We start from the raw sequence: 17,838 nt of genomic DNA, 5'->3' as shown, positions 1-17,838 counted from the left end.
AGCTAAAGAAATAAAAGAAAAAAAAACATTTAAAACAAGTAAATGTGATATACTTTCCTACCTACTTGCTGATGCTAGCAGCAGGATTAAAAATAGTCTAACACTGAGTGAGTGAAATTCCACTTAAAAAAAAAAATATATAACCTGTCTTCCTTACTGTTAATAAGGATTCCAGGACAGTACAAACCCCCCAACATTACCTTTTTGCAAAGCAGACACCCCAAGGTGATCTCATTTTATGCCACAATTTTTTGGAAGCTAGAAAACATGGTGGAATTGAGGGGGATAAACACGGAGCTTGGTAGTGGTGTATTAGATGCATTAAATGGACAGATCATACAGAGAAAGGAGGATGTAAAGGGGTTACTGGTCACATACAGTGGCAGGATAGAGATGAAGAGGTTAATGTACAGAATAAGCGAGTTGATGTGTTAAGCCGGTCATAGAAGGATTAATCTGATCCATAATCTGATCCAAGTCGAGTACAACTAGTACGTCGAATTACCAGCTGCACTTGTGCCTCGAATCAGCAGATCCATTCATTCTGTCCCCAATGCAAGAGGAAGGAGAGGAATCAACACTGTAAACAGAACCATGTGACTGCTCTTGATTAGAATGGGTCTGCTTTGTCTGGCTATGAGCTAGGGAGGCAGAACCTCCACAGTGTCTGTGCCCTTTGAGTTGGCCGCCCCATGGGTGATCCTAGTAGCACTTGGGCTTTGGAAACCCACAGTGTGAAAAGGCACATGGCCACGTCTCTATGTTTCTCTGCACAGTGCCTCCTGGGCTAGGCCCTATTGTCTGGGTCAGTTTTTGTTACCAGGCCACAGGGCCTAGCCATTACAACTATTCATTTTCTTTCCTCACCGTTGTCACTTTGCACTTTTGTCTGTTTCTTTTTTCAGCAGAATGGAGGGTGTGCGTCCTCGGGCACGTCCTAAAGTCTAGGGGGAGAATGTTTGGCCATCCAGTTCCTTCCTTCTGCTGGGCTGTGGATTGTGTGAGAGGGGCTGGCTCAGTCTCCCAGCGGATCGTGGAGAGGCTGAGCCAGGAGTGGTCCAGGGATCTGGGTAGATCCGGACTTTAAGGTCAGGATCTTTCCCCAGTCTGGACCAGCTGAGTGACATCAATGAACTTTAGCCCACTGTCGGCTGAAAACGGGTCACAGGAGTGCAGATCAAACTGCATTCCTGTGATCCGCAGAAGTACAGCCAAATGAGCTTTGGCTGTACTTCTTCAAAAGATAAGTTCACCTTTTAAAAAAAAATATAAATGCACATTTTTTGGCAGTAAAAAAAAAAACATTTACGGATTTTTTTTTTTTTTTATGAAAGCTTGAAAAGCATTGCATCAGCTATCGGCAGATCGTAGGGGCAATGCAGGTCTCCTGCAGACTGTCAGTGTAAGCTGTCTGCTCATATAGGTAAGCAATTTCACACTGACAGGAAGACTCAATGAACTACCACAGCATTCAACCACAACAGTGCCGTGGTACTTTATTGAGAACATCCGCAAAGGATGTCAGCACTTGTAGTTGATTCATTCACAGAATGTTGTGACTAAGTGACACACCCGTGTAGGTGCCCCGCACAGCCACGCTCTTTTCAAAAAGTGACAGCTGGTATAGGGAACTTCTCCCTGTCCCTCCACACAGGGTTCAGAGCCGCTGCCATCCCCAAAAAATGGGTGGAACGTAACATTTTCCCCAAAGTGAACTTATCCTTTAAAGATGTACCCAGATGAAAAGGGGTTAGGCCCTCACTTACACTACTGTAGTGAGACATCAGGGGTCACGTAAGCCACCCCAATTCATTTCAGTGAGCTGCCTTACATGTGAAAACATGACACCTTTTCCAGCTTTGTGCTTTTGGGATGTCATTAAAGGGGAACTCAACTTTTTAGTATGCACACCTCCACCTTCCAGCAATGCAGTGCTTACATCTCTCCTTGGGTGCCACATTTTTGGCCTCTGGATTGGACAGCTGGAGATGACATCCTACGCATGCGCAGGGGAGCCAGTCATTCTGGCACAGCCGATGTGATCCGGGTAAGCACACTGGGAAGAGGGAGCTGCACATGTGCAAGTCAGTGTACATCCATTAAAAAGAAAATAAAACTGGTGAGCAGGCAGGTAAGTCTGTGTTACTGCAGAAAAAAACAGTTTCTAAAAGTTTTTTTTCTAAAAGTTAGGTTTAGTCCACTTTAAAGCAGAACCAAACCCTTTGATTTAATGGTTTAAAAAAAAAAATAGTTATATTCCCGGCATGCCGGGCATTAAACTGTCACATTTGCTCGTGTTCTCAACCAAACTGTCAATCCATTAAATGGCTGGTGTCATAACTGATCACATGTACATGGCAACTGCAGATCAAACAAAGACTAAGATGGCAGCTTCCTTGACTGAAAGGGATAGAAGAGTTCAGTTCCACTTTAATCACTTCCATACCGGACACTTTTGCCCCCTTCCTGCCCAGCTGCCCAGGCCAATTTTCAGCTTTCAGTTGCACTTTGAATGACAATTGCGCGGTCATGCAACACTGTACCCAAATTAAATTTAGATCATTCTTCCACACAAATAGAGATTTCTTTTGGTGGTATTTAATCACTACTGAGGTTTTTTTTTATTTCATGCTAAACTAACAAAGACTGAAAACACCTTTTTCGTTTCGGTTATAAAATTTTGCAATTAAATAATCTCTCTTAAAACCTCAGATACAAAATATGAACAAAGCCATATCCCTCTATAGTGTGAACCTCTCAAATCTCAATTAGGAGCACTAAATGTCATTTCTGTCTGCTGCCTCATTCCTGTGCTATCAGCATGAATCGCTTCCAACAAGTTTTCCTGACACCAAGAGAAAAATGGAGACAGGGGAGAGACCTCCAACAGATTGACAGCCTCAGCTTTGTTCCTGTGTGCTGTAAGAAGGGGGTGTGTCCCTTCCCTCCAATCAGCTCTCAGAGCTCTCCTCACTGAGCTCTGCAGAGTGTAACTTCAGCTCTCTGCAACTTTTTTCCTAACAGCTCAGACAAGCTTTTTAAATTCTGCACTTTGAAAGGAAGTAGAGAAGAGATGTTTGCAGCTAAAACACACACAAGTTATGCAGCAGGATATATTTCACTCCAGTGTATCACATGATCACTTCACTCGGTATATTTAAGGGTTTACAACCACTTTAACAAAAAAAGGCACCCAAGGGTAACACACTTTTTTTTCTGTGTGTTTTCAAAACACGTGTTCACAAAAAACACTGCTGTAAACATGTGCTAAGCTAAACCATGCTGAATGGTGCTAACTGCAGCAGAGAAAATCCAGGTCTCCTGTCCTACCAGGCATGGCAGTATTGTGTGGCAGAGCTGTACAAATCTCAGGACTGGATGGACAGAAGTACAAAACCTCTACCCGGTGAACAGCTGTAATATATATAGGGTTTGGACAAAATTATGGCAACAACAGGTAAAAGAACAAAATCATTACCAAATATGGTTGTTGGACCACCTTTGGCATCCAAGACAGCCTTTATTCTCCTGGTAATTGACAAATATAAGTCTTAGAGGGTGGATAATGGAATCTGACACCACTCTTCATGCAAATATTGTTACAGTTCTTGCTGAGATGTTGAAGAGGAAAATGAGCCCTAACCTTTTCTCCAAAATTGACCATAATGGCCTTATGATATTGAGGTCCGGTGACTGTGGGGCCCAGGGAAGGTGTGAGACTGTCTGCATGCTCATCAAACCACGATTTAAAGACACCAGCTGTGTGAATCGGAACATTATCGTCTTGGTAAATCACGCCATCTTTGGGAATCAATGGGGTTGATTTACTAAAGTGCACTGCAAATGCACTCCAACTTGGAAGTGCACTAAAAGTGTAGTTGCTCTAGATCTGAGGGGAACATGCAAGGAAAATAAAACACATTTTTTTCTTGAAGGAAATCAGCAGAGCTTCGCCTCATTTCAGAGCTTCCCCTTGGATATAAAGCAATTTCACTTGCAGTGCACAGCCTATTTGCCTTTAGTAAATCAACCCAATGTCTGCACCATGGTCGACCAAAATTTGTACATAGCACACATGTGCTATTGCCAGAAGGTTTGCTGTGTCTCCCAGCACACTCAAGAGCATGGAGGAGATTCTAGTAGACAGTTACTCTAGAAGAGCAGGACAGGGCCGTAGAAGGTCCTTAACCCATCAGCAGGACCGGTATCTGCTCCTTTGTTCAAGGAGGAACAGGATGAGCACTGCCAGAGCCCTACAAAATGACCTCCAGCAGGCCACTGGTGTTAATGTCTCTGACCAAACAATCAGAAACAGACTTCATGAGGGTGGCCTGAGGGCCTAATGCCCTTTAGTGGGCCCTGTGATCACTGCCCGGCACCATAGAGCTTGATTGGCATTTGCTATTGAACACCAGAATTGGAAGGTCCGCCACTGACACCCTGACTGCCATTAGGTATCGGGATAAAATCCTTGGACCCATTGTCAGACCCTATGCTGGTGTAGTGGGTCCTGGGTTTCTCATGGTGCACAACAATGCCCGCCCTCATGTGGTGAGAGTATGCAGGCAGTTCCTGGAGGATGAAGGAATTGATACCATTGAATGGCCCCCACACTCACCTGACCTGAATCCAATAGAACACCTCTGGGATATCATGTTTCAGTCCACCCAACTCCGCCAGGTTGCCCCTCAGACTGTCCAGGAGCTCAGTGATGCTCTGGTCCAGATCTGGGAGGAAATCCCCCAGGACATCATCCGTGGTCTCATTAGGAGTATGCCCCGACGTCTGAATGCAGACAAGCACATGGGGGGGGGCAGACAAGCACATGTGGGGGGGGCATACAGACTACTGAGTACCATTCTGAGTTGCTGCAATGAAATTTCAGCAGGATGGACTCGCCTGCTGTATCATCTTTTCACTTTGATTTTTGTGGGGTCTTTGAATTCAGTCCTCTGTAGGTCGATCATTTCCAGCAAACGATGGGGAATCCTTACATTCCTAACACATTGCCTGTCCATATCAGTACAGAGATCCATCATGACATGTTCCCCCATTGAGATCTCATGTGTTTTCAGTGTTCCTTTCATTTTGTTGATCAGTGTATGTCATCAGAGCAGACAGACGTTTGTCTCGAGTTCTACAACTGAGTGTCAGCTTTGTATGTGCAGCACAACGTGTCGTCTCACTATCAGCTTCCCTTCCTATGTAAGTCATGTATAAGGTGCAGTCATTGTGTCATGCGCAGTAAAGGCTCTAGTCATACGGGTATGTTTGTGGCCGAGCAGCCCACCATCACAGGTAAAACCATAAAAGAACATGACCTGTCCGGTGTGGGTGACCTTCTCTCCGGCCTGGGACTGCAGAGCGCTGTGATGTCTCCAGCTTGGTGTACTCACACGTCCCACATTGCGGACCGCACAGCCCAGTGTGCCCCCATCCAGCCCTCTACCCACGACACCCCTGACATAAACACGACCCACAGCAATCCAGGAGGCCGCCATGTTTAATGTCACCTCGGCTCCCTGACCCAGGAAGTAGAAGGTGAAACGCAGGCGCTGGGCTGTAGAATCAGCCAATGGAAAGAGAGAAAAGCGCATCACGTGTCCGCTATCATACACGGTAGCCGAGTGAAGTTGTCGGAGGGAGGCGGACGGTACATGTGAAGGTTGGTGGTGAATGTCACATTGGAGGTGGGTGAGGGGAGGCTTAGCTGGCGGTAGGTGGTCCTGTAACATAACCACACAGCAGAACGTTTACTGACTCTTCTATCCTGACTACCCAGGATGTCCCCCATACATTGGTCTGTGTTCTAGAAGGGAATTAAGGGGGAAGCATGACAGAAACAGGTCCTATAGAACTACAGCACAAAGCTAAACCTTCTCATTGGGTATAGAGCAGGAGGGGGGTTGGGACCCCTGACAAGGTTCCTCTCATTGTGGACACTCCTTTTCCTGGGCCAAACAGGAAGTGAGGGAATCCCTGGTTGTCACCACAGCCAGTGTCCCCATTGGAAGATTTCCCCTCTTATGCAGGCCATAGACGGGTTGAAAATCGCCTGATTTTCACACCATTAGTGGGTTAATTGGTCGGCTGGTTTTTGGCACTTTTTTTTTATTGGTAAAGTTGGAAAATAATCACCAATTTTCCCGGCAGTGATGGGCAAATCGGCCGATCGTTTTACCGATAAAAATCTGCGCATGAGCCGTGACCTGCAAGAAGAAGAAGAAGAAGAATTCCAGTCCGCTGTTATATTTGACATGAAAAGTATTGCGGTTGCAACAATGTATCTATTTGTATCTGAATAAAAACATCTGTGTCTGAAATAAATACAAATGGATACATTGTTGCAACCGCAATACTTTTCATGTCAAATATAATAGCTGAGCTCTCTGCAGGGACAGAAGTAATTAAATGCCGGCTGTAGACGGGCCGAAAATAGGGTCATTTTTTTTTTTTTTCACCGTTGGTGGTAACTTCGGCCTACTGAACGACCGATTTTTATTTTTTATTTTTTTTTCTCTTGTCAGGAAAACTTGTCAGAAGTGACTCATGCAGATAGCAGAGGAATGAAGCAGCTGACAGAAATAAAACTTAGTGCTCTGGATTGAGACAAGTACACACCATAGAGGAATATGCTTTGTTCCTATTTCATGTCTGAGGTTTATAACCACTTTAAAGTGGTTGTAAAGGCTTAAAGCGGAACTAAACTGCATCTGAACACAACACAACAAAGCAAAAGCACAATGTAATTTATTTTTAATATTCAAAGCAAACCAATCCATCCATCCCTGTCTCCATGCTTTATTTTGCTGAGAAATCACTTAAAAAAGCACCCTTCTAACATTTCTGGCAGTGGCCATCTTGAGTAAGGGCAGATGATTCATGTAGCATTTACTTCCAGGAATACATCTGCCCTTAGCTCAGGCATGCAGGCAGAAGAGTGTGCTTAGCTGAGAAGACGACTCCTGGGATGTATGACATCATTTGTCCAGGCCTGAAAACTAGGAAATGAAAAAAAAACCAGTTTAAAACAAGTACATATAATATACCTATCTGTTTACTAATACTAGCAGCATAAGGATTAGAAATGGTCAATGTTGATTGAGAGAGGGAATTTCCGCTTTAAGGTTTTTTGTTTTTTTTTGTTTTTTTTTTGTACCTTCATGCATTCTATGCATGAAGGTAAAAAAAACTTGTGTGTAGCAGCTCCCCCTAATACTTACCTGAGCCCCATTGCTATCCAGCAGTGTGCACAAGAGCAACGGCTCTCCCAGGACTTTCCCTGGACTGTTAGTGGTATTTTATCAAAAAGGAAGCAATTGGGAACAACCACAACTCAACCACGAAGTGGTAGGCCACGTAAAATGACAGAGCGGGGTCAGCAAATGAAGTGCACAGTACGCATAAGTCTCCAACTGTCTGCAGAGTCAATAGTTAAAGACCTTCAAACTTCATGTGGCCTTCAGATTAGCACAACAACGGTGCAGAGAGATGCAGTGGTGTAAAGCAGTGTTTCTCACCCTTTTTTCAGTCAAGGCACCCTTTAAAATCATGGATCATCTCAAGGCACCCCAATCTAAAATGTAAAAAACTATTCTACACACATGCAGTACACCCAGCGTTAGAGGTGATTTATAATTGCAAAGCAAATACATCTTTGCACACTGGTACCGACTAGTATTCCTGTGTGTATCTCTCATTTTCTCTCCCTGACTCCGCTAATGTGACCCCAGTGCTCATGGAGAGGGGCAGGGGAGGGCCAAACAAGGATGACTTGCATGCACCCAACATCCTCCTTATCAACTGATGATGTCATTGGTTGTTAGGATGCAGGCAGCTAGAAGGTCATAAAAGTGCACAATGAAAACCTGTGGCTTTGCTTACTACAAGGCAGGATTGATCCACCTTCTGGCTTGTATGCAGTTTACCAAGGCATCCCTGAAGAAGCCTGAAGGCACCCTCTTTGAGAAAGGCTGGTGTAAAGCACGCCACCACTGGACTTTAGAGCCGTGAAGATCTGTTCTCTGGAGTGACAAATCTTGTTTCTCTGTCTGGCAAATCCAATGGATGTGTCTGGGTTAGGCAGTTGCCAGGAGAATGGCACATGCCTGACTGCATTGTGCCAAGTGTAAAGTTTGGTGGAGGGGGGATTATGATGTGGAGTTGTTTTTCAGGTGTTGGGATTGGCCCCTTAGTTCCAGTGAAGGGAACTCTTAAGGCGTCAGCATACCTAGACATTTTGGACAATTTCATACTCCCAACTTTGTGGGAACAGTTTGGGGAAGGCCCCGTCCTGTTCCAACATGACTGCGCACCAGTGCACAAAGCAAGGTCCATAAAGACATGGATGAGCAAGTGTGGGTTGGAGGAACTTGACTGACCTGTACAGAGTCCTGATCCCAACCTGATAGAACACCTTTGGGATGAATTAGAGTGGAGACTGTGAGCCAGGCCTTCTCATCTGACATCAGTGCCTGACCTCACAAATGTACTTCTGGAAGAATGGTCAAACATCTCCATAGACACATTCCTAAGCCTTGTGGACAGCCTTCCCAGAAGAGTTGAAGCTGTTATAGCTGCAAAGGGTGGGCCAGCTCAATATTGAACCCTATGGACTAAGACTGGGATGCCATTATAGTTCATGTGCGTGTAAAGGCAGGCGTCCCAATACTTTTGGCAATATAGTGTATGTTGGTGAGAAACGTAAGTATGCATACACACAATCCACTATTTTCAGCTTATTCCCTATATGTTCCTCACATGGCACAGTGCTAAGATATGAGGAGTTGCAAAGAAGGGCAGCTGTGCGTAGAGGCTGAGCAAAAATTCATCTGACTGAGAGGAAGTGGCAACAAAACCAGTTGGGACGTTACTAGTCAATCTTATTAATGCAGTGATTGGTTCCCTCTGGAGAAGTATTATGTTCCTTCAGTGCTGTGCCTGAGAAGTATTACAATCATTCAGTGCTTTACCTGTTGCAAATAAAAAAAATGTAGTTCTGCTACATTTTTCTCTGTTAACCACCCTGTTTTTGTTTTGTATTTTTTATACACTGTTCAAAAAAAATTAAAGGAACACTTTTTAATCAGAGTATAACATCAAGTCAATTAAACATGATTAAAATTGATTTGGTCAGTTAGGTAGCAGTTAGGTAGCAGAGGGGTTGTTAATCAGTTTCAGCTGCTTTCATTGAGACCATACCCAAAACAGGAATGGTTTTACAGGTGGAGGCCATTGACCCTTTTTTCCCTACTCCTCTTTTAGGACTGTTTTTCACTAGTTTTGCATTTGGCTAGGACAGTGTCACTATTGGTAGCATGAGGCGATACCTGGACCCTATAGAGGTTGCACAGGCTGTCCAACTCTTCATGATGGCACATCAATATGTGCCATTGCCAGAAGGTTTGCTGTGTCTCCCAGCACAGTGTCAAGAGCATGGAGGAGATTCCAGGAGACAGTTACTCTAGCAGAGCTGGACAGGGCCTTAGAAGGTCGTTAACCCATCAGCAGGACTGGTATCTGCTCCTTTGTGCAAGGAGGATCAGGATGAGCACTGCCAGAGCCCTACAAAATGACCTCCAGCAGGCCACTGGTGTGAATGTATCTGACCAAGCAATCAAACAGACTTCATGAGCCCAGTGCTCACTGCCTGGCACCATAGATCTCGATTGGCATTTGCCATTGAACACCAGAATTGGCAGGTCCGCCACTGGCGCCCTGACTGCAATTGAGTATCGAGATTAAATCCTTGTACCCATTGTCAGACCCTACGCTGGTGCAGTGGGTCCTGGTTTCCTCCTGGTGCATGACAATGCCCGGCCTCATGTGGCGTGAGTAAGCAGGCAGTTCCTGGAGGATGAAGGAATTGATACCTTTGAACTAAATCCAATAGAACACCACCTCTGGGTTGCACCTCAGACTGTCCAGGAGCTCAGTGATGCCCTGGTGCAGATCTGGAAGTAAATACCCCAGGACACAATCCGTCATCTCATTAGGAGCATGCTCCAATGTTGTCAGGCATGCATACAAGCACGTGGGGACCATACAGACTACTGAGAACTATTTTAAGTTGCTGCAATGAAATTTTCACCAAAATGAACTAGCCTGCTGCATCATTTGTTCACTTTGATTTTCGGGGTGTCTTTGAATTCAGTCGTCTGTAGGTTGTTGGGGCATCCTTACATTCCTAGCACATTACCCAGTCCATAGTGCTATAGATATCCAGCATGATATTCTTCCCCATCGAGATTTGATGTGTTTCAAAGTGTTCCTTTTAATTTTTTGGAGCAGTGTATATGTGTCTTTTTATCATGCAACTGCAAATGACCGCTGCTCAGTTTTCTGGCTTTCTCAGAGAAGAGAGTTCTCCTGAATGCCTTTTTTATGAAGTGGTGTAGATCGCCTCTCCAAATGAGGTGAGAAGCGATCGATCTACAAATGCTTTGAATGCTAGAAAACGGCTGCTGTTACTGTAACCTCGTGAGATTACAATAAGCGATTAGTCAAATGTTCTCCGCTGATCATCTGTTTCCTAAACCACTAATGATCTGAGATCAGCAACGATCCTTAGGATTGCCGCTGATCTCTGTTTCATAAAAGGACACCAATGTGGCAAGAAATTGAATGCAATGCCCTTGGAATAAAATGGGTTTTTTTTGTTTGTTTTTTTGTAATATGTCAAATGTTTTGTGATCCTCATCTAAAGTCACAACAATAGACAAACACTATGCAGTTGATTTACTAAAGGCAAATATAGCTCCAGACCTTAGTACATGTAGTAAAGCTTTACTTTACATTGCAAAAAGTACCCCATTCAAGAAAATACAAAAAACAGCATTCTTGCTTGCACATGATTGAATGATAGAAATCAGCAGAGCTTCTCTTCATTTCAGAGCTTCCACTCAGATCTAAAGCAACTTTACTTGCAGAGCACTTGCAGTGCAGTGTGCTCTCCACAAACGATCAGACTTGTCCAGACACAGCCATTCACTGGGAAGATCGGTGTCCTGCTGTGCTACTGCCCCCCTTCTCCATCTCTTATGCCTCCTGAAAAGAGGGAATGTGATCACTTATAATAAAAAAGGGGGAGTGTGTGTGTGTTAATATATCTGTACATAAATGTTTTGCCTTTAATTTTTAAAGTGAATGTTTGTTTTTGTTTTGTTTTTATACAAGATGAGGGTTTACAATCCCTTCAAGTCACTGATTCAAAAACTTTGCAGTGTAACAGTTCTAACTTTTTAATGATGTGTGCCTCAGGTCAGTGTCTTGAATTATTGAAGCTTTAGACAGCAAGGAACGAGCATTTTTAGGAGGGCAGCAATGACAGACTTCATCTTCTCTTTCAGTATAGGCTTTCTGTAAAGCAATCTTGTCACTTTAAACCAGCAGCCCCTTTTAAAAGAACATGTTAAATACAGTCATGGCCAAAAAATACTGGCACTCCTGCATTGCTGTCAGACAATGCAACACTTCGCCCAGAAAATTGTTGCAATTACAAATGTTTAGGCATTCTTATGTTTATTTCTTTTGTTTGTATGGGTATGACACAAAAAATGAAGAAATAATAAAAAGACAAATCTGACATGAAAACCCCAAAAATAGACTGCCCTTATTATTGGCACCTTCAATTTTAATATTTGGTAGCTCGCCCCTTGGAAGAAATAACTGAAATCAGTCGCTTCCTGTAACCATCAATGAGTTCCTTCCACCTCTCTTCTGGAAGTTTGGACCACTCTTTTTGCCAATTGATCCAGGTCTCTCAGACTGGAAGGGTTCCTTTTCCTAACTGCTGTTTTTGATATCTCTCTATAGGTGCTCTATGGGATTGAGATCTGGACTCATTGCTGGCCAGTTCAGTACTCTCCAGCACTTTGTCTGAAACCATTTCTGGGTGCTTTTTGACGTGTGCTTTGGGTCATTGTCCTCCTGTAAGACCCATGACCTCTGATGGAGACCCAACTTTCTGACACTGGGCCACATTGCACCCCAGAATTCTTTGGTAGTCTTCAGATTTTATAATGCCATGCACACGGTCAAGACATCCAGTGACTGAAGCAACAAAGCAACCCCAAAACATCACTGATCCTCCATGTTTGACTGTAGTTCTGTATTCTTTTCTTTAAAGGCCCAATTTCTTTTTCTGAAAACAGTAGATCTATGGGCTTTACCAAAAAACTGTACTTTTTGTTTTGTCTGTCCACAGCACATCGAGTAAGTTTTGGCAAACTCAGATCTGGCTTTTTTTTAATGTTTCTGTGTCAGCAGTGGGTCCTCCTGGGTCTCCTACCATATCGTCCCTTTTCTTTCGGATGATGACGTATAGTGCGAGCTGACACTGTTGCACCCTGTGCCTGAAGGTCAGCTTGAATTGTTCTGGAAGTTGTTCGAGTTTCTTTAGCCACCATTCGAACAATCCTTTGTTGCAATCTTTAACCAAGTTTATCTGTTTTATTCACGTCCAGGGAGATTAGCTACAGTGCCATGGGCTTGACAATATTGCTCACAGTGGCCACAGGAACATCAAGATCTCTGGAGATGGACTTGTAACCTTGAGATTGAAAAACATTCCTTGCCACAATTTTTGCTCTCAAATCCTTAGACAATTCTTTGTTCTTTCTCTTCTCCATGCAGCACACAGAGACGCACAACAGAAAGGATGAGTCAATTTATCACCATCTGAACTAGTTGCAGGTGTGATTCCTGTATTGTCGGCACCTGTTGATTGATACAGGTGAGTTTTAATTACAAATTACAGGAGCATCACAAACTTGGAATGCAGTTATTTCTTACAGGTTTGGCTTTTTGTTTCTCTACTTTTTTGTGCCATACCAATACAAACAAAAAATAAACATTAGAATACTTAAACATTTGTAATTGCAACAGTGCTTTTGGGCAAAGTGGTGCATTATCTGACAGAAATTCAGGGGTGCCAATATTTTTGGCTATGGACTGTACTTGCCTTTTTTGGCTTGCAGTAAGTTCAGTCTTTACTGCCTTGAAGAGCTCCAGGTATTTGTTATTGGACACTTCTAGGTGTTTTGTGTACCTGGTTCCACACTGCCTAATGTGCTGTGCTGCAGTGTCATGTACTGATGTAGGGACCAGTGAGGTCCTACTGTGCACAGGGGGGGACATGCTGTTTGACACACCCACACCTGGAAGTGTCTATAGCAGCGGAACCCATAGCTCTGCAAGAGAGTGGACAATGGTAAACAATAGGGTCGCTTTACCATGTGGCGCCCTAATGTATAGCTAAATCCAAGAAGAAAATTTTAACATGCTGCAGCTTATCAGTACTTAGGTAGGATGGCTGCATTATTTTCCTTTTTTGTTTTGTTTCTTTTTATATCTGGTGATCTCGCCAGTAATACACTTCTTGACCAGGTTTGACATAACTTATTCACTTTAGTAGATTTATTGAATTAGCACTCCAGAGTGAGGAACTACTGAACACCTCATCTCATTGCCATAATATGGGGGGTATTCTTTAGTTCATAGAGAGAACTGGGAGCAATGTTAGTGTTACTAAACCCAGGACCCAGCATTCACTCTATCTGCCAAAGTACACAATGGAAATGCAATTATTTTAGTAAATATAAACTGCTAAATACCTTTTTCCCATCAACAGTACATAGCAGTCTTGTGACTTCTATCAGTGTCCAACAGAGCACATGTTAAATCATGGAGGAGGAGTTTTCTTTCTGCTCTAGGAGGATGCAAATCCCCTGACCTCTGTCTCGACAGCTCTGACTGGCCGTGTGCTGATCACATGCTCTCTCCCAAGGGAATTTTTTTTTTTCTAGCAATGCAGACTAAACTGAGCATGTGCAGAGTGTCTCCACACATGTTTTAGGGAGACACTGGAAAAAGAGGAGGATCAGAGAAGTCAGGATCAAAAATTGGTCTATATATGAAGTAAAGCTTGCTTGTTATACTCACTGTGGAATCTAGGGGGTTAATCCTCTGCATTGTGTAAAAAGGATGTTTGATCCTGACTTCTCTGATCCTCCCCTTCTTCTAGTGCTCCCCTCTTATCTCCTGTTAAGACATAATGTGTGGAGTCACATTGCACATGCTCAGCTTGGTGTGTATTGCTAGAGAGTTTTTTTGGGGGAAGGGTGTACGTGATCAGAACAGGGACAATCAGCACTGTCCAGACAGAGGTCAGTGGTTCTGCATCCTCCTAGAGCAGAATGAAAAGTCCTCCTACAAGCTATAACCAGTGTTTGGCTGCACACTGATAGCAGTCACAAGGCTGCTCTAACTGCTTCATCAGCAGTTAGAGCAGCCTTGTGACTGCTATCAGTGTGCAGTCAAACACTGGTTATAGCTTGTAGGAGGACTTTTCATTCTGCTCTAGGAGGATGCAGAACCCCTGACCTCTGTCTGGACAGAGGTGTTTAACAGTTTATATTTACTAAAATAATTGCACTTCTATGTTCTGTGTACTATGGGAGATCAGAGTGAATGCAGGGTCCTGGGTTTAGTAACACTTTACTTTTTTTTTTTTTTTTAATGTTTTCTTCTATTGTGCATGCCAACTTAGTGGCTGGTTCCCATCATGAATCTTTCCACTTCCAGCAATAACTCTGTAATTATTGATTATTTACTTGCAAATTTTTCTTATACACTATAGGTTTCTTGGTTCCTGGAGCAGCAGAGGAAAAAGAACCAGCTTCCTACATGTAGGAGAACAAGGAAATCTTGTCTTCTTCCTTTCTGACATTACACTGCTTCTGTACTTCTTTAGTGATTTGGAAGAAAAGGTCAGTCAAACCCTTAGTCTCCTTTACAGCCCTAGACTGCTCACCATGATACCGGCAGTTCCCGGGTTATGAACAAGATAGGTTCTGTAGGTTTGTTCTTAAGTTGAATTTGTATGCAAGTTGGAACAGGTAAATTGTTTGTTTTTTTTTTTTTTAATGCAACTCCAGCTAAAAAAAAAAAAAAATTTTAAGTTTTGGATAGTACATGGAAGAGTTAACTAGCCATGCAGTGATGTGGGATTGCTGACAGGTCCGCTGGACAGTAGGTGGCAGCATGTGGTGAGCAGCAAGATGGCGGACCTGCCTGCGGTTTCCTGGACCAGCGTGACATCACGTTGCCTCCGTTCTCAAGCATGAGTCGTATGTAAGTCAGATGTTTGTACCTCGGGGACTGCCTTTACTAATCTCCATTCTCCAATAACAGAAAAGTGCATCTATTCTGCACAAGTAACCCCCCAATCTATATAGTTGTGTATGTGTGTTCGTTCGTTCGTTCACAAGTGCTTTATATGTAACCTCTTTGTTGTAGGTACATTATGTATACATGGTATTTCCAAGTTAACTGTTATTCTGGAAATTCACCCAAATAGTTATAGCATTGTCTTTTAAAAATTTTTAACAGCTTTTCACTAGTGAGTTTCATGTTCTTTCCACGCATTACTAGATTTGCCATGTGTAGTACAGCATTGTCTTGTATTCTGTATAACCTTTTCTGTTCATTTCTTATGACTAAACTTTAAAAATTAATTACAGTTTTCTAAAAATGTAAAAAAAATTTATGGAAGGTGCAAAAATGTGAACTGTGATTTGACTTGGTGTGACTAATGTAACTTTTTAATATTCTGCTTTTTCCCCATTTATAGGTGTGACAATGGCATCTCTTTTGCTGAGAAGAGCAGTAATTTCTTTGTCAAAGTCTCTCTCTTTTGTGAGCCACAGCGTTGCTCATTATTCTACATCCCTCAATGGTTTCACACGGTATACCATTTCAAAGAATTTTCTGTCCTTCAGAAATTCTGATTTTCTTACCTGCAGTCACCTCCTGCCTTTACAACAGACCTCAGGGTTCAAAACAAAAACTACCCCCAAGAAACGCTGCAAAGACTGTTATTTTGTAAGGCGGCGTGGGAGGCTATTTGTGTACTGCACGAGCAACGGGAAACACAAGCAGCGACAAGGATAGCTGGAATTTTGCATTAATTGCCAAAGAATCTTTGTAGTTTCACATTCTAATTTAAAATAAAAGATACGTTTGTAAATGTTTTATGCTTTACAATTCATTTAGTATAGCTCAGCCAATTTATATTATTGCGATGATTTTCAAAGTAAGGCCAGCTTTGCGCATAAGAGGTTGTTGGACATGCACGCAGGTTCCTTCCATCATCTGAGTTGCCCTTACCCAACTGCATAAACATGCATCATCAGAATGTCTGCCTTCTAGCTCCTAACATTTAGAGAAAAAAATGTTGCAGTCAAATTTAAAAACTGCTTTATAGGTAATTTGGTCCTGCATATACAGTCATCTGTAGGAAACTGTAGAAATAGTTGACTTTTTAACATATTTGAACAGTCAAATATTAGATCTTCATACAATGAATGCCTGCAAAAAGAGGTACATGAATAAAAGCACAAGGGCATATTGCATTTTTATTTAACAAAAATATAAATTTTTGACCATGCACTGTGGAAAAAGTAGGTACACTCTTGGCCATAGAAGCTGGTATTGCCCTCTTATCAGAAATAACGTCTTGTAGGCAATGTGCATAAATGTTCCCCAGTCTCTGACATGGACCCTGTTAAATGTATGACCACTTCTCCATGCAAAATTCCTTCAGTTGCAAGATATTTGTGGCTTCCCTTGTATTAGCTATTTATTTTTTTAAATCCCCCACAGCATTTCTATGGATTTCAAATCTTAGCTAGACCAGTCTATAACCCAACAGATCTTCTTTTTTTTAAGCCATTCATTTATGAATTTGCTAGTGTGCTTTGGATTATCTTAATTGAAAAACGCATCTTCAGTTGGTCTTGTAGACAGCTGCATTTGTCTACATCTCATCAAGCACACTTTTATTTGATGTAGAATTCATAGTTCATTTAATGATTGCAGCCTTCAAACTCTGTTTCCTCCACCATGCTTCACAGTTTGTATGAGATTCTTTTGAAATGCTGTCTTAGGTTTGGTAGAAACACGTCTACCCATGCAGCAGCGTTTACTACTCTTTAAAAAGCAATGGGCAGTTTAGAGGTGATAGTTCTAGGTATGCCCATACTGTGTGAAAAATGTTAATAAACTCACAACTTTGTGGAAAAAAAAAAACTAATCTTCATTTTCTTCATTTTTCAAATACTTGCAGCAAAACACTGAATTTTCAAAAGACCCACAATGCCTCTTTGCATTTGCCTTGATGTCTCCTTTTCAAAATGTGGTAATTCTATAGTTTCTACTGTTTTGGCACTTCTGAAAATGTGATAGGTAGTCAGGAAATTAGATGCATAATTTATGCCCCTTAAAAACCTGAACATGCTCCTTTTGGATTTTGGCCGCCTCAGTGCAGGTAGGCTGCAAAAACGTCTCACATGTTGTATCGCCATACTAGAGAAGTATGTGTTTTGAAGGGATGAGCCAACAGTATGTCTGCACTTTTGCCTGTTTGGCCCCCTGGTCTTTTGGAGCCAAAAATATTTCTACCACTTCTATACATGACAACATCTCGCTGTCATTGGTTGCTAAGCAAGGAGAGAGTGCTTATACCTGCTGTGTCTCTAGAAACCACTGATGTCACCAAGAATCTTAGGTCACGTAACCAAAATGTTGACAACGGTGACTTATTTAGGCAGTGACATTGACATGGCTATATTTGGGTAATTATGTCCCCTCTATCCTGTCCCTTCCCTTTTATAGCTGATGACCGCTCAGGGAGCTGTGTTTCAGCTCATGAGTACTGTTTGGGATCAGTCATGCACCAGTTTGTCAGTGGTGTGTGGTCTTGTGTGTTGTGTGTGTTTTTTTTTTTTTTTTTTTTTTTTTTTTTTTTTTTGTGTTTTCAGTGAGGCAGTGGGCATCGTG

The 17,838-nt window shown here is 42.5% G+C and overlaps 1 protein-coding gene and 1 long non-coding RNA gene across 2 annotated transcripts in view; one reads left to right on the top strand and one right to left on the bottom strand.

Moving 5' to 3' along the window:
• NDUFS6 (NADH:ubiquinone oxidoreductase subunit S6) overlaps nt 1-5,540 on the bottom strand; it is a 28,572-nt gene extending 23,032 nt beyond the window's left edge. Inside the window, exon 1 of the mRNA XM_089655576.1 lies at nt 5,322-5,540. Coding sequence (XP_089511702.1) covers nt 5,322-5,501 — 180 coding nt within the window. The 5' untranslated portion in view covers nt 5,502-5,540. The remainder of the gene's footprint in view (nt 1-5,321) is intronic.
• On the top strand, nt 5,523-15,132 carry LOC149443532 (uncharacterized). The gene is made up of 3 exons (XR_016306662.1): nt 5,523-5,665; nt 14,639-14,768; nt 14,971-15,132. It is a non-coding gene; the product is annotated as an uncharacterized LOC149443532 (long non-coding RNA).
• Nucleotides 15,133-17,838: the final 2,706 nt, after the last annotated feature.

Source organism: Staurois parvus, unplaced genomic scaffold (assembly GCF_062004578.1).
Source record: "Staurois parvus isolate SC_StPar_1 unplaced genomic scaffold, SC_StPar_1.0 ptg000850l, whole genome shotgun sequence".
Classification (NCBI taxonomy): domain Eukaryota; kingdom Metazoa; phylum Chordata; class Amphibia; order Anura; family Ranidae; genus Staurois; species Staurois parvus.
The sequence above is the reverse complement of the archived record's forward strand: the minus strand, read 5'-3'. Positions and strand labels throughout refer to the sequence as shown.